The sequence below is a fragment of the Macrotis lagotis genome, chromosome X (assembly GCF_037893015.1).
Source record: "Macrotis lagotis isolate mMagLag1 chromosome X, bilby.v1.9.chrom.fasta, whole genome shotgun sequence".
In the NCBI taxonomy this organism is placed as follows: domain Eukaryota; kingdom Metazoa; phylum Chordata; class Mammalia; order Peramelemorphia; family Peramelidae; genus Macrotis; species Macrotis lagotis.
The window spans coordinates 105,887,833-105,899,971 of record NC_133666.1 but is presented as its reverse complement, the minus strand read 5'-3'; the positions used below and the strand labels follow the sequence as shown (position 1 = coordinate 105,899,971).

The 12,139-nt window shown below is 35.0% G+C and overlaps 1 protein-coding gene across 1 annotated transcript in view; it reads left to right on the top strand.

Annotated features, from left to right (window-relative positions):
* Positions 1-12,139, top strand: part of GDA (guanine deaminase) — a 96,219-nt gene that overhangs the window by 64,956 nt on the left and 19,124 nt on the right. The window contains exons 6-9 of the mRNA XM_074201593.1: positions 1,848-1,875; positions 2,340-2,447; positions 3,743-3,850; positions 6,717-6,814. Of these exons, the coding sequence (XP_074057694.1) occupies positions 1,848-1,875; positions 2,340-2,447; positions 3,743-3,850; positions 6,717-6,814 (342 nt within the window). The remainder of the gene's footprint in view (positions 1-1,847; positions 1,876-2,339; positions 2,448-3,742; positions 3,851-6,716; positions 6,815-12,139) is intronic.

The following is a 12,139-nucleotide window of genomic DNA, read 5'->3' as shown; positions in this document are numbered from 1 at the left end:
GAGATATTTCACATTTTCTTCTAATTTTTCATTTTTTTGTTTTGAAGTATTGATTCCTGATTTCTGTTAAATCATCAATCTCCCTGAATTCTATTCTTTGTCTGAAGGATTTGTTCTCCTTAGTTTTCTTATCTCTTTTTCCATCTTGCCCATTCTGCTTTTTAAAGCATTCTTCTCTTCCATAATTTTTTGAACTGTTTTATCCATTTGACCTAAACTGGTTTTTAGCATGTTATTTTCTTCAGCATTTTTTTGGATTTCCTTGACTAAGTTGCTGACTTCATTTTCATGTTTTTCCTGCATCTCTCTCCTTTCTTTTCCCAGTTTTTCTTCCAACTCCCTCATTTGATTTTCAAAATCTTTTTTGAGCTCTGTCATTGCCTGGGCCCAATTTCTGTTTTTTCTTGGAGTCTTTAGATGCAGGAGCTTGTGCTTCCTCATCTTCAGACTGAGTATTTTGATCCTTCTTGGGCTCACAGGCAAAATATTTCTCAATGGTCTTCCTCTTGTTTCTCTGCTTGCTCATTTTCCCAGCCTGGGCCTGGTTTTGGGGTGCTTCCTGAGCTTTTGGGACACTCCCACAAGGGTCTCAGTGTGTGAGGCTCTGTCCTCCCTCCTGGTCTGTAAATGACCATAAGCACCTCCCTCTGCCATGGGGCTGAGGTAGGGGGGGGCCCTGCTGTTCTATGGGGGGGCTTAGACTTTGATCAGGATCTGAATGTGGTCAGAGCCCCAGAATCCTGTTCCAGGGTCAGAGGACTGAGCTCACAGTCTCTCTTCACTCCCCTCCCTCAGCTCAATAGGCTCATGCCCTGGAGGCTCCTGCTTACCGACTCCACCTGCTTCTGTTTCCTAGATCAGGGCTGGGAAAAGACCAAGCTGCTTGCTGTGTTCCCTGAGGGCTGGGTTCTACCTGCTCGCTCTGGCAGAGGTCCCCCACTGTTCCCCCACTTTGTGCCTGGTGCTTCCTGGGGTGTAGCTCAGGAGACTCCCCCACTGCTGTGAGCTGAGACTCCCAGCGCCCTGGGGCTGCCTCCTGGAGGCTGAAGTTCTTTGGCTCTGGTGGGCAGCCCCTCCGATCCGGGGAGCAGAGCCTTTCTGCTCTTTTCCAGGTTACCTTGAGTAGGAGAACTGCCTCACTGGGTCCCTTTGTGGCTTCTGTCTCTCGAAAGTTTAATTAGAGTCCTGAGCTGATGAATTTTATCAGAGAGCTCCTAAGACTTGATCCCTTCTTGTTGCCATCTTGGCTCTGCCCCCCACAATCCAACCTGGTTTTTAAAATCCTTTTTGAGCTCTTCCAAGAGGATTTTTTAGACTTGAGATCAAATTGCAATTGTCTTTGAGGCTTTGCATATAAGTACTTTGCTTTCCAACTTACATCTCTGTGAAGAGATTTACTAAGAAATTGAGTAGTAGGTGTCCACTCACTTGATGTGATTGGAAAATAGAAACTTCTGAGTCTCCTATGATTAAATTTCTACTACCATGTTATATGTGGACTATCACTATCATGTCTTGCCACATTCCAAAAATAGTGCTTAAAATACTAGAATGGATTTAGTCTTATGGAAATATTCATGAACAGCCCAAAGGAAGAAGAACTTTTCTGTGATTGTTAGAATATATAATTATGTTTTCACTTGCTTTTACTCAGCATGCTTTTGGCTCCAAAGAAAAAGCATAGTAATTACCACTTATCTTTCTTTAATTATCAGGGATAAAATTTATGTGAAGTTAGAGGGTTTTTTTTGGCATAAAATTGGCATGTAGACCCATTGCCATTTTAGAATAAGGCTTATTTGTGAATTTTTGCATTTTCTAATATGCTGTTTGTTTTTTTGCCTTAGGTTTGTTGACGAAATGTTAAAAAAGGAAGTAAGTAATGCTGTAAAACAGCATTTTTATGATTATATCTTTGATAAAGTTAACAACTTTTCTTTAAATCATATTAATTTGAATTCCAAGATTATGCAGTGTTTCTGGTTTTGGTTTTCATTAATAGAGTCTTTGGTATAATTTATTCTTAATGAATCATGTTTAAGTAAAAAAAAATAGCCATTGGTTAGATGGATGGTTTTATCCTATTATACTTTTACCAACCTAAATGGGGGGAGGGGAGGAATGTCACTGAGATTAGGTATTTTAGAGCCTTATAATTCAGTAATGTCTATACTTTACCCTGTGTTATAAACACATTTTAAAATCAAGGTTTGTAATTAAACAAGAAACTATATTACTCTTAAGTCAGCTTCCTTTTATTTTGTAGTTTTAAAATTTGGATTCATTTTCATGGACCAGGTCCACATGTTTTTCATATCAAATCTTTTGGCTATTTCCAGTATACTAGGGTGAAGCCAATAGTGACACCACGTTTTGCCCTTTCCTGCTCTGAGACTTTGATGCATAAACTTGGTGACATAGTCAAAGACCACAAACTGCATGTTCAGGTAGGTATTTGTGGCCTTTCCTCTAACAATGGCTTTCTGCACATCCTTGGCTCAGTTCTCAATTCTTTCAGGGTTCCATAGAATCTTACTAATTAAGAGCTAGAAGACCAGTGATCATCTAAGTTCAACTCTCTCATATCCCTGATGAGACTCTAAACCTTATAACACAGTCTAAATGTGAATTTTCATTATTATCCTTCTTCCCACTAGTATTTTCTTAGAATTGTTGATCTGTTAGATGGATTATTAGCCTGAAATACACCTACCATGCTCTTAGAGACAAAGACATTTTCATAATCCACCAGTGAGACAGATCATAAGAGAGATTGTTTAGCTACATTTATGCCTGGGAAAAAAATGCTCAGCACCAAAACAGCTATGGAAAATGGATTAATCTGTCAAAATACAAATAAAAACTTTTATTTCTCTTTCCTCTTTCTCTGTAGAATCTCCTTAGAGAGAAGGTTCTGCATTTACTGAATAATCACATTGATGAAAATGGAATTAGTTAATTCATTCACTCACTCATTATTTCATTGATATAACTATGCACACTATAAATACTATCTATGAAAGGGATGCCACAATGTCATTCTTGAAATTGTTAAGCTGCTTACTGGGTTATTAGCCCATAACACACACCCACCACCATTTGTGGTAGGATTACTTTTATTTTAGTCTGGAGACTGCACAACAGTCTCCTTCCCTAAGAAATGTGCAAGGTCTGGTTTACATTGTCTTCTACCCTAGAGAAAAGCAAACATATAGAGAGTTACTAGGGGTTGAAGGTAGGAAGTTTATCACAAGTGATTGAAACCTTTTTCCCCAGAAAGGAGTAAATAAAAGACTTTAGGGACCACTGAATCACAGCAGATTAGAATTAGAAAGACTATTAAAAGGAAAGAGAAAATGCACAGACTTGAATCCAGATCTCTGGACTCCTAGTTTCAGTGCCTGGTTCAAATAATAATGTTGCCTATATTTGGGACACAATCTATTCACTGTTGGGAAGGCAATTCATCAGAAAAAGGTGTTTCTTTATCTTCAGGAAAACTTTTTTACTTGTTTTGCTAAGTTTCTGAATTTCAGAATATTTGATTGGCATTCAATTTTGAAGAAGTTTTAATTACTTTTTATTAGATGATTATGAAAGGTCATAATTTTAATCAACTGACTTCCCAGAAAACCCTTTTGTATATTCATAGCTTAAACCATCCTTACCATTATTGTACCAAAAGTTTAATTTTGTTATCTATGTTGTAAAAAATCCTGAAAGCATCATTTATTTCTTGTAGAGCCACATAAGTGAGACTCCTGATGAAGTTGAAGCTGTAAAAAAGTTATTTCCTAATTATAAAAATTACACAGATGTATATGACAAAAACAGTCTTCTGACAGACAAGGTAATGGAAAAAATTGATTTTTTGTGACATAGTAGTATATGTGAATAAATATGTTGAAAATTTTAATCATTGTGATCCTTGCAATTTAAATATTTATGTTCTTCAGACTAGAAAATTAAGACACTTTGATCTGAAATTTTCTTGTCAGATTCCCTCCTTATGGAAAATGATTCTTAATAAAAAAATTAAGCTCAGAAGTAACCATATAGATAAAAAAGAGCATTGGATTTAGAAGACCTGAGGCCTGGTCCTAATACTTCCTAGCAGCATGATTGAGGAAAAGTTATTTAAATTCTCAAATACTAAAATTCTCTATCTGTAAAATCGGGATAATAATATAACTTACCTGTCTTGCAGACTTAACCAGGAGGAAAAAAAACACCTTATTTTAAGCCTTATCGTTTTAAGCCTTATGTGAAACTCTGTGATGCCATTTTTAGATCTATGGTTTTATTAAAAATAAGAACATTATATTATTCTGAAATTAAATATCTATTGTTGAGTGGCATAGGTCTAAAGTCAAGTCTCAAAAATCCAAATAGGGATTATCTGCAAATGTTAAGTAATAGCCTGGTACATTGTTGATAAGCGGTATATTTCCGAATTTGTATACTACTAATTATTATTATAGTCTAGTGGGAATTTAAAGTAATTTGAATATTGGATTAAATTACTGTTGTTTAAAAAAAAAGAAGGGGGCATATACTTGGATCTAAAGCAAAATTTGTCTTATTATGATGTTTTAGATTGCTTCTGTTATGGCTGTTAATGTATCTAATGGATGATTGACTACATACAATAACAGAATTTTAAATCAAAGTTACTTAATATTTTGGGGGCTACATAAACTTTGTTTCCCAAAGTATACTATGGTACATGGTAAAATGATTTATTATCAGTTACATGAGTTCATGTGTTCAATAAATAGCCAAACATATTTTGCTCATACTTTCTCCAAAGTAATGTAAAAGAGAAAAAACAAGTCAGCAAACATTTATTAAGCATCTACTATGTACCAGACTCTGTACTAAGTGCTGAGGATACAAAGAAAGACAAAAACAGATCTCACCCTCCAGGAGCTCTCAGGCTCACATTTGCCAACATGAAATCAACTGTATGTGAACAAGATTGATTTCGGATACATTGGAGATAATATTAGCGGGAACTGGAAGAGGTTTATTATGAGATTGTAGCTGGAATTGAGGAGGGAAAGAATTCCAGGCATGAGGAACAGTCAGTGAAAATTTCTATAGGCCAGAGAAGTGTCTTGCAGCTGGGAGGCCAGAATCACTGAACTATAAGAAGGCTGAAAAGGTAAGAAGGGCTTCAAAAATAAAATAGAGGGTTTTATATTTGATCCTGGAGCTACTGGAATTTACTGAATAGTGAACTCTTCTATTCCAACTACTGGCCTCCTTGGTTTCCTTTAAGTACCTTCTACTTTCTATAGGAGAACCTTCCCTACCCCCTTTTAATTCTAGTGTCTTTCCTCAGTTAATTATTTCCAATTTATATAGGATTATATATAGCTTGTATTTAGCTTACTTTGTATATATTTGCTTATATGTTGTCTCTGCCATTAGATTGTAAGTTCCTTGAGGACAGGAACTGACTTTTGCTTCTTTTTCTATCCCCAGATTTTATTAACTCAGTATCTTAACTATTATATAATAATTATATAATATTACATGTTATAGGTGCTAAATACATGTTTATTGATTAATAGATTGAAATAACCCTGAGTACTACTATAATGTTTCTCACCTCCCCAGGTGGAAACTCATTTAGCAAACTAGGTAAAATATGTTTAAATCACAAGAAAAAGAAGTATCATTTAATCCACAAAGCAAATCTTTACTTTCTTAGGCAGTGAAAACAAAAACTCAATGGCAGTTTAAGATTTATGAGAACGTGAACATTGAAACACAAAAGACTAGGGTTTTTTTTGCTATTAGTAACATAAAGTTTGCAAATTTGAATTAAGCCCCACTTACATTCTTATATTTATTTTTATATGATTCCCAAATTAAACTTCCAATTTGCATATGTAGTTTCCTTACATGTAAATTGTGGGATCATTGCAGCAATACTTTTAGACTTATTACACTGTGATAAAGTTAAAAAAAATGTAGGTTTTGTTCTTATAAGAGTTGTTAAAGAGAAAGAGCTTGTTCTGGAAAATTTTACTGATTTTTACAAGAATTTGTAGAGATAAGCAGCATCTTCAAACACTATACAGGGTCTGCTTTATGAGAAAAAGATTTCTTTTAAATTAAAACAAAAGGATGCATATCATAGAATTCATTTCATGATGTGTTTTTTTTCCAAGAAATTTAATTATTTTCAGCTAAAAGCATGAAGTGGAATAATATCACAAGACTTTTGAAACCTAATTTAAGCAAAATGAAGAAATGAAATCAAATTATGACTCTTTAATGGCCTAATGGATAACTTTGCTGATTAGCGACCTTTTTGTTTTAAGGAAAGTCCCATTTTAAGAAAAGAAACCCACAAGTCTTGCAAGAATTCACTTTGTCATTTGGGGTTAATAATTGAGCCTATCAATATAACAATAGAGATAATTGGATCCTAGAATTCAGACTTTTCTGATCCTGCTCATAATCTCACAAATGAGGAAGCCTTCAGTCACTTGTCATAATTTGTAGAATTATTATGAGGTAAGACTTAGCCAAAAAAAATTACTTTAAAAATTCCATATTAATATGTGCAAGTAACTTATACATACTCTGGCCAGCATGATAGCAATAAAAATAGGAACTCATCTCATATAGCTGGACTAAATTGGTAAATATTAATATCACAACAACTAAGAGGAAAATCTTAGGTCATTTGTTTTCCTCTCTAGACTGTGATGGCCCATGGCTGCTACCTCTCTGATGAAGAGCTCAATGTATTTCAACAGCGCGGAGCTTCAATCTCCCACTGTCCCAATTCAAACTTATCGTAAGTAAATGAGAGTATATTTTTGAGGAATTCTAAGTTCAGAAGAAAGGTGCTTAATTCATCTTTTTTTATTTTTATATATATGAGTGAATGAATGGCTTATGAATAAAAGAAAAGGACATTTCCTAAAACTGACTATATAATACACATTGTTAGGAGCTGGATATACAAATTAAAAAGTGAAACATATCCTGCCTTCATGGAATCTATATTCTAATAGAAGAGAGACAAAACTCCAGGGGAGTTGGAGCAAAGAGATCTGTTTAGAGGAATATTGATTAGAGCCCCAGGGCAGTTAGTCGATTGCCATACTCTTTCCAAAAGTAATGGAGTAATAGAATTCTGTTTACACATGTATAACCTATAACAGATTGCTTACCATATCAGGAAGGGGGTTCAGGGGATATAATTTGGAACTCAAAATTAAGAATTATTTTTTAATGTGCAATTGGGGAAAAATATTTTTTTAAAATTAAAAGCAATGGTACTAATCAATGTTACTTAATTTAGTATAAGGCTATGTAGACAGAAAATGTTGTGTGGGAACAATATAGGCAATACTGTATATGATGCTGTTGGACTGATTTGCTCAAGACTTTAGAATTTATTGTGTTTATCTAGGTCAACTCAATGTCTTTCAGAACCCTGCAGCCATCATATATCAAGAAGTTATCCAGGTTTTCTCTAATTAAAGATTATATTTGTTATATATTTTATCCTCTTAAAAACTATAAATATCACACTTCTGGGAGGTAATAACTCCCAGAATCTAGCCTATGTATTGCTTTATCTGGTCTTCCGTCCTTATAAGTTGCTACTATACATTTTCCTCATGGGGAAAAATTGGAATTCTTAATCCCTGGTTCATCCCTGTTTTGATCATCAGATGCACTGGCTCCCTTTTCTCCTAACCTAGCACAGACTCCTAGTTCCAAATGAAAGCTTCTTTAATGGAGAGAATGAATGAATAAGAAAGAAATAGCTTTTAAATTCTCTTAGTAAATAAACAAACATTTCATAAGGATATGCAGCTCCCCAAGTCCTCAGTCATGGGAACGTACTTTGAAATACTTTGCAAGATTTGAGGTTTGCTAGGTTGAGAGGCAAGATCACAAAATTACTTTAAAGAAATGCCTTGAAGATAGTGGCACAAAGCTAGGAAACTCCTGAAATTCTTCCCAAAAATCTTTTAATGAAGCCTCTAAACAGACCTTAAAGTGTCAGAAGCCACAAAAAAAAAAAAATAAATAAAACCAGTGAAACAAGTTCTCTACTCAAGATGTCATGGAAGAACTTCAGAAAAAATAAGTCTCAAGCTAATAAAAGGGGGAATATAGCCCAATATAGGTAGGAAAGCTGAGAAGCCATTGGGAGGCTCTTAGCCACAGCAAAGCTCAGTTCCTGGCTCAGCAAGCCAGTGGTATAGCCAGCCAATAGTGAGGATTCCAATTCCAGCTGGAAAGACAAAGTTCAAGTCCAAGAATGATAGTGAAATAGGCATGACTGGGTTAGGCAACCCAAACCAGGGAACAAACCTTGAGCAACTGAAATTCCATAGGCAAGCAGTAAGCCAGGGACCAGACCCCTGACCCCAGCACAAAAAGCTTGGAACTATACTCCACTGTGCCCCAGGAGCAGAGCTCAACTATCAAAATGAGCAAAAAGAAAAAAATTGGAGTACTAACTATAAATAGCTATTATTCTGATAAGGACAATAAAAAGCACCCTCTCTGAAGAGGAAAGCAGTGATAAAATAACTGCATGTGAAGTATCAAAGAGGTTTTTGAATTGGTCTCAAATCCAAAAAGACCTCTTGGAAGAATTCAAAAAGTATTTTAAAAACCAAAGAAGAGAGGAAGAAGAAAAATGGAGAAAAGAAATGAGAATTGTACAGGAGAATTATAAAAAATTAACTGAAGAAAACTAAAGAAAACTTTAAAAGTAAAGTTGATCAACAGGAAAAGAAAAACTACTCCTTTAAAAACAAAAAGGACTAATTGGAAAGGAATCTAATTCATTTAAAAGTAAAATTAACCAATTGGAAAAGGAATTACAAAGGCTCACTGAAGAAAATAAAGCCCCAAAAGCTAGAATTGGACAAATGGAAACTCTTAAGGAGAAACCAGGATTCTATTAAACAAAACTAAAAGGCTGAAAAAAATAAAAGAAAAATGTAAAATACCTCTTAGGAAAAATGACCAACTTGAAAAACACACCCAGGAGAGATAATGTACAGATTATTGATCAGAAAAAGAGTCCAGTCAGTATCTTTCAGAAAATTATCATGAAAACTGCCCTAATATCCCAAAACAATAAGATCTTGATCACCCCTAGCAAGCAATCACAGAATAAAACTCTAGGAAATAAATTTCAGAATTCTCAACTACAGGAGAAAATACTGCAAGCAGCCAAAAAGTAGCGATTTAAATACTAGGTATCCACAGTAAAGATTATGCAGGATTTATCAGCTTCAACATTAAAGGGTTGGAGTACCTGGAATATGATATTCCAGAGGGCAAAAGAGTTTGTATTACAACCAAGAATCAACTACTCAGCAAAATTCAGCATATTCTTTCAGGGGAAAAGATGGCTTTTCAATGAAACTTACCTGATTAAAAGACCAGAACTAAATCTTCAAATATAGGACTCAAGAGATGTATAAAAAGGTAAATTGAAAGGGAAAATGCTAGTCATTAATATCAAATTGTGGACATCCCTATATGTGAATGTAACTTGTAACTCTTGAGAACTATTTTTCTCTTAGGGTAGTTTAAAAAAAGGCATACTTTGAAAGAGGGTGTGGTTATAGATTGATCTTGAAAGTGATGATTCCTTAGCAAACACTTTATCACATGAAAGTTTTATTTCTGTTGGAATAGCTGGAGGGAAGGAGGGAGTATAAATGGGTCATGAAGTGTACAAATGAATCATGAAGTGATTCTGCTTTACACCGTATCTTAGTTCATGAGGGTGGTGTTTCTATGGATATTTGGATGGAATGTACTTGGAAGTAGGGTGTGGATGTAAATTGATTATAATTTGGGGCAGCTAGGTGGTGCAGTGGATAGAGCATTAGCCCTGGAGTTAGGAGTACCTGAGTTCAAATCCAGCCTCAGACACATAATAATTGCTTAGCTGTGTGACCTTGGGCAAGTCACTTAACCCCATTGCCTTAAATTTTTAAAAAATTGATTATAATCCAATGATGTTTATGGCTCTTGAGAATTGTATTTCTAATGGGACAGTTGAGGAGAGAGTCTTTGGACAGAAGCTGTTGGGAATAAAGTGATTATAAGGTAATGATGCTTATAAATCAATCCATCTATCAACTCTTGATATTTGTACTTCTATCAGGACAGATAAAAGAAGTATACTTTGACGGTGGTTGTGGGTTATAAAACAATTAAGACATGAAAAGAAAAATTATATTTGGAGAAGGTAAGCCATTAGTGGATAAATAACACCACATGAAGAGGCACAAAGGACATGTTATAGTAGAAGGAAAGAAGGCAGGATGTGAGCAACTAAGTAAATCTTTACTCTCAACAGACTTGGCCTAAAGAGGGAATAACATACATTCCATATCGGATAAAGAAATTTATCTTACCCTACAGGGAAGTTTGAGGGTGAGGGGGAAGGGGGAAAAGTGTGTGTGTGTGGGGGGGGGGGGGGTAAAAGTGGAAATAAAGTTAAACCAAAATTTTTTAAAAAGTAAAAGAAGGGCGGCTAGGTGGTGCATCAAATCCTGTCTCAGACACTTAATAATTACCTAGCTGCGTGGCCTTGGGCAAGTCACCTAAAAAAATAAAAATAAAAAAATCAAAGGGGATAGGGAGAAGGAAAGAAAAGAGGGCTGATAGAATGGAGAGCTGAAAGAGGCAGCAGTCTGAAGCAAAGGAGAAAGAAAAGAGAAAAGTATAAACAGAAGGAAGATATAATGAAGGGAAATACAGAGTTTGTAATCATAACTATAAATGTGAATCTACCATAAAAGAGAAGTAGATAGCAAAGTGAATTAAAAACCACAATTCTACAATATATTATTTACAAGAAACTCATAAGTTACCATAGGTAATGAAGTAATATCGATATTAAACATATATGGGGAGCAGCTAGGTAGCACAGTGGATAGAGCACCAGCCTTGGATTCAGGAGGACCTGGGTTCAGATCTGGCCTCAGACACTTAATACTTAAATACAAAGTCACTCTGTGACTTTGGGCAAGTCACTTTAACCCCATTGCCTTGCAAAAAAAAAAAGACATCAACTAAGTGATATAGCATCCAAATTCTTAGAAGAGAAACTAAATGAGTTACAGGAAGACATAGACAAGGTGGGGACCTCAGCATCCCTCTCTTAGAATTAGATAAATCTAATCACAAAATAAACAATAAGTAAGTTAAGGTGAATAGAATTTTAGAAAATTGAATGGGGAGAGACAGGAATATATCTTTTTCTCAGTGTGCATGGCACTTATACAAAAACTGACCACATATTAGGACATAAAAGCTTTACAATCAAATGTGGAAAGGCAGAACTATTAAATGCTTCATGTTCAGATCAGGTGCAATAAAACACATATATAATAAAAGGCCATGGAAAGACAAACTAAAATTAATTGGAAATTAAATAAACAATTTTCACAACTTGTGTTTCTGATCAAGGATCCATTCCTAAAACAGAGAGAATTGAGTCAAATTTATATGAATACAAGTCATTCTCCAATTGATAAATGGTGAAAGGATATGAACGGGCATTTTTTGAATGAAGAAATTAAAGATATCTATAAGCACATAAAAAATTCCTCCAAATCATTACTGAAATTAAAACAACTCTGAGATACCACTTCTCACTATTAGATTGGCTAACAAAGGAAAATGATCAATGTTGGAGAAGATGTGGGGAAAAACTGGGACACTAATGCATTATGGAGCTGTAAACTGATTCATCCTTTCTGGAAAGCAATTTAGAACTATACCCAAAGGACAATAAAACTATGATCCAATCATACCACTACCAGGTCTATATCCCAAAGAGATCATAAAAAGGGAGAAAGACCCACATTTACAAAAATATTTATAACAGCTATTTTTGAAATGACAAAGAATTGGAAAGTGAGAGAATTTCCATCAATTGGTCAATGGCTGAACAAGTTATGGTATATGTATGCTGTGGAGTACTATTATTCTACAAGATTATGAGTGGCTGGACTTTAGAAAAGCCTGAAAAGATTTGCCTGAAGTGATGGTGAGAACCAGGAGAACAAAGTACACATTGACAGCAACATTGTGAGATGGATTAACTATAATGGACATAGGTCCTCTC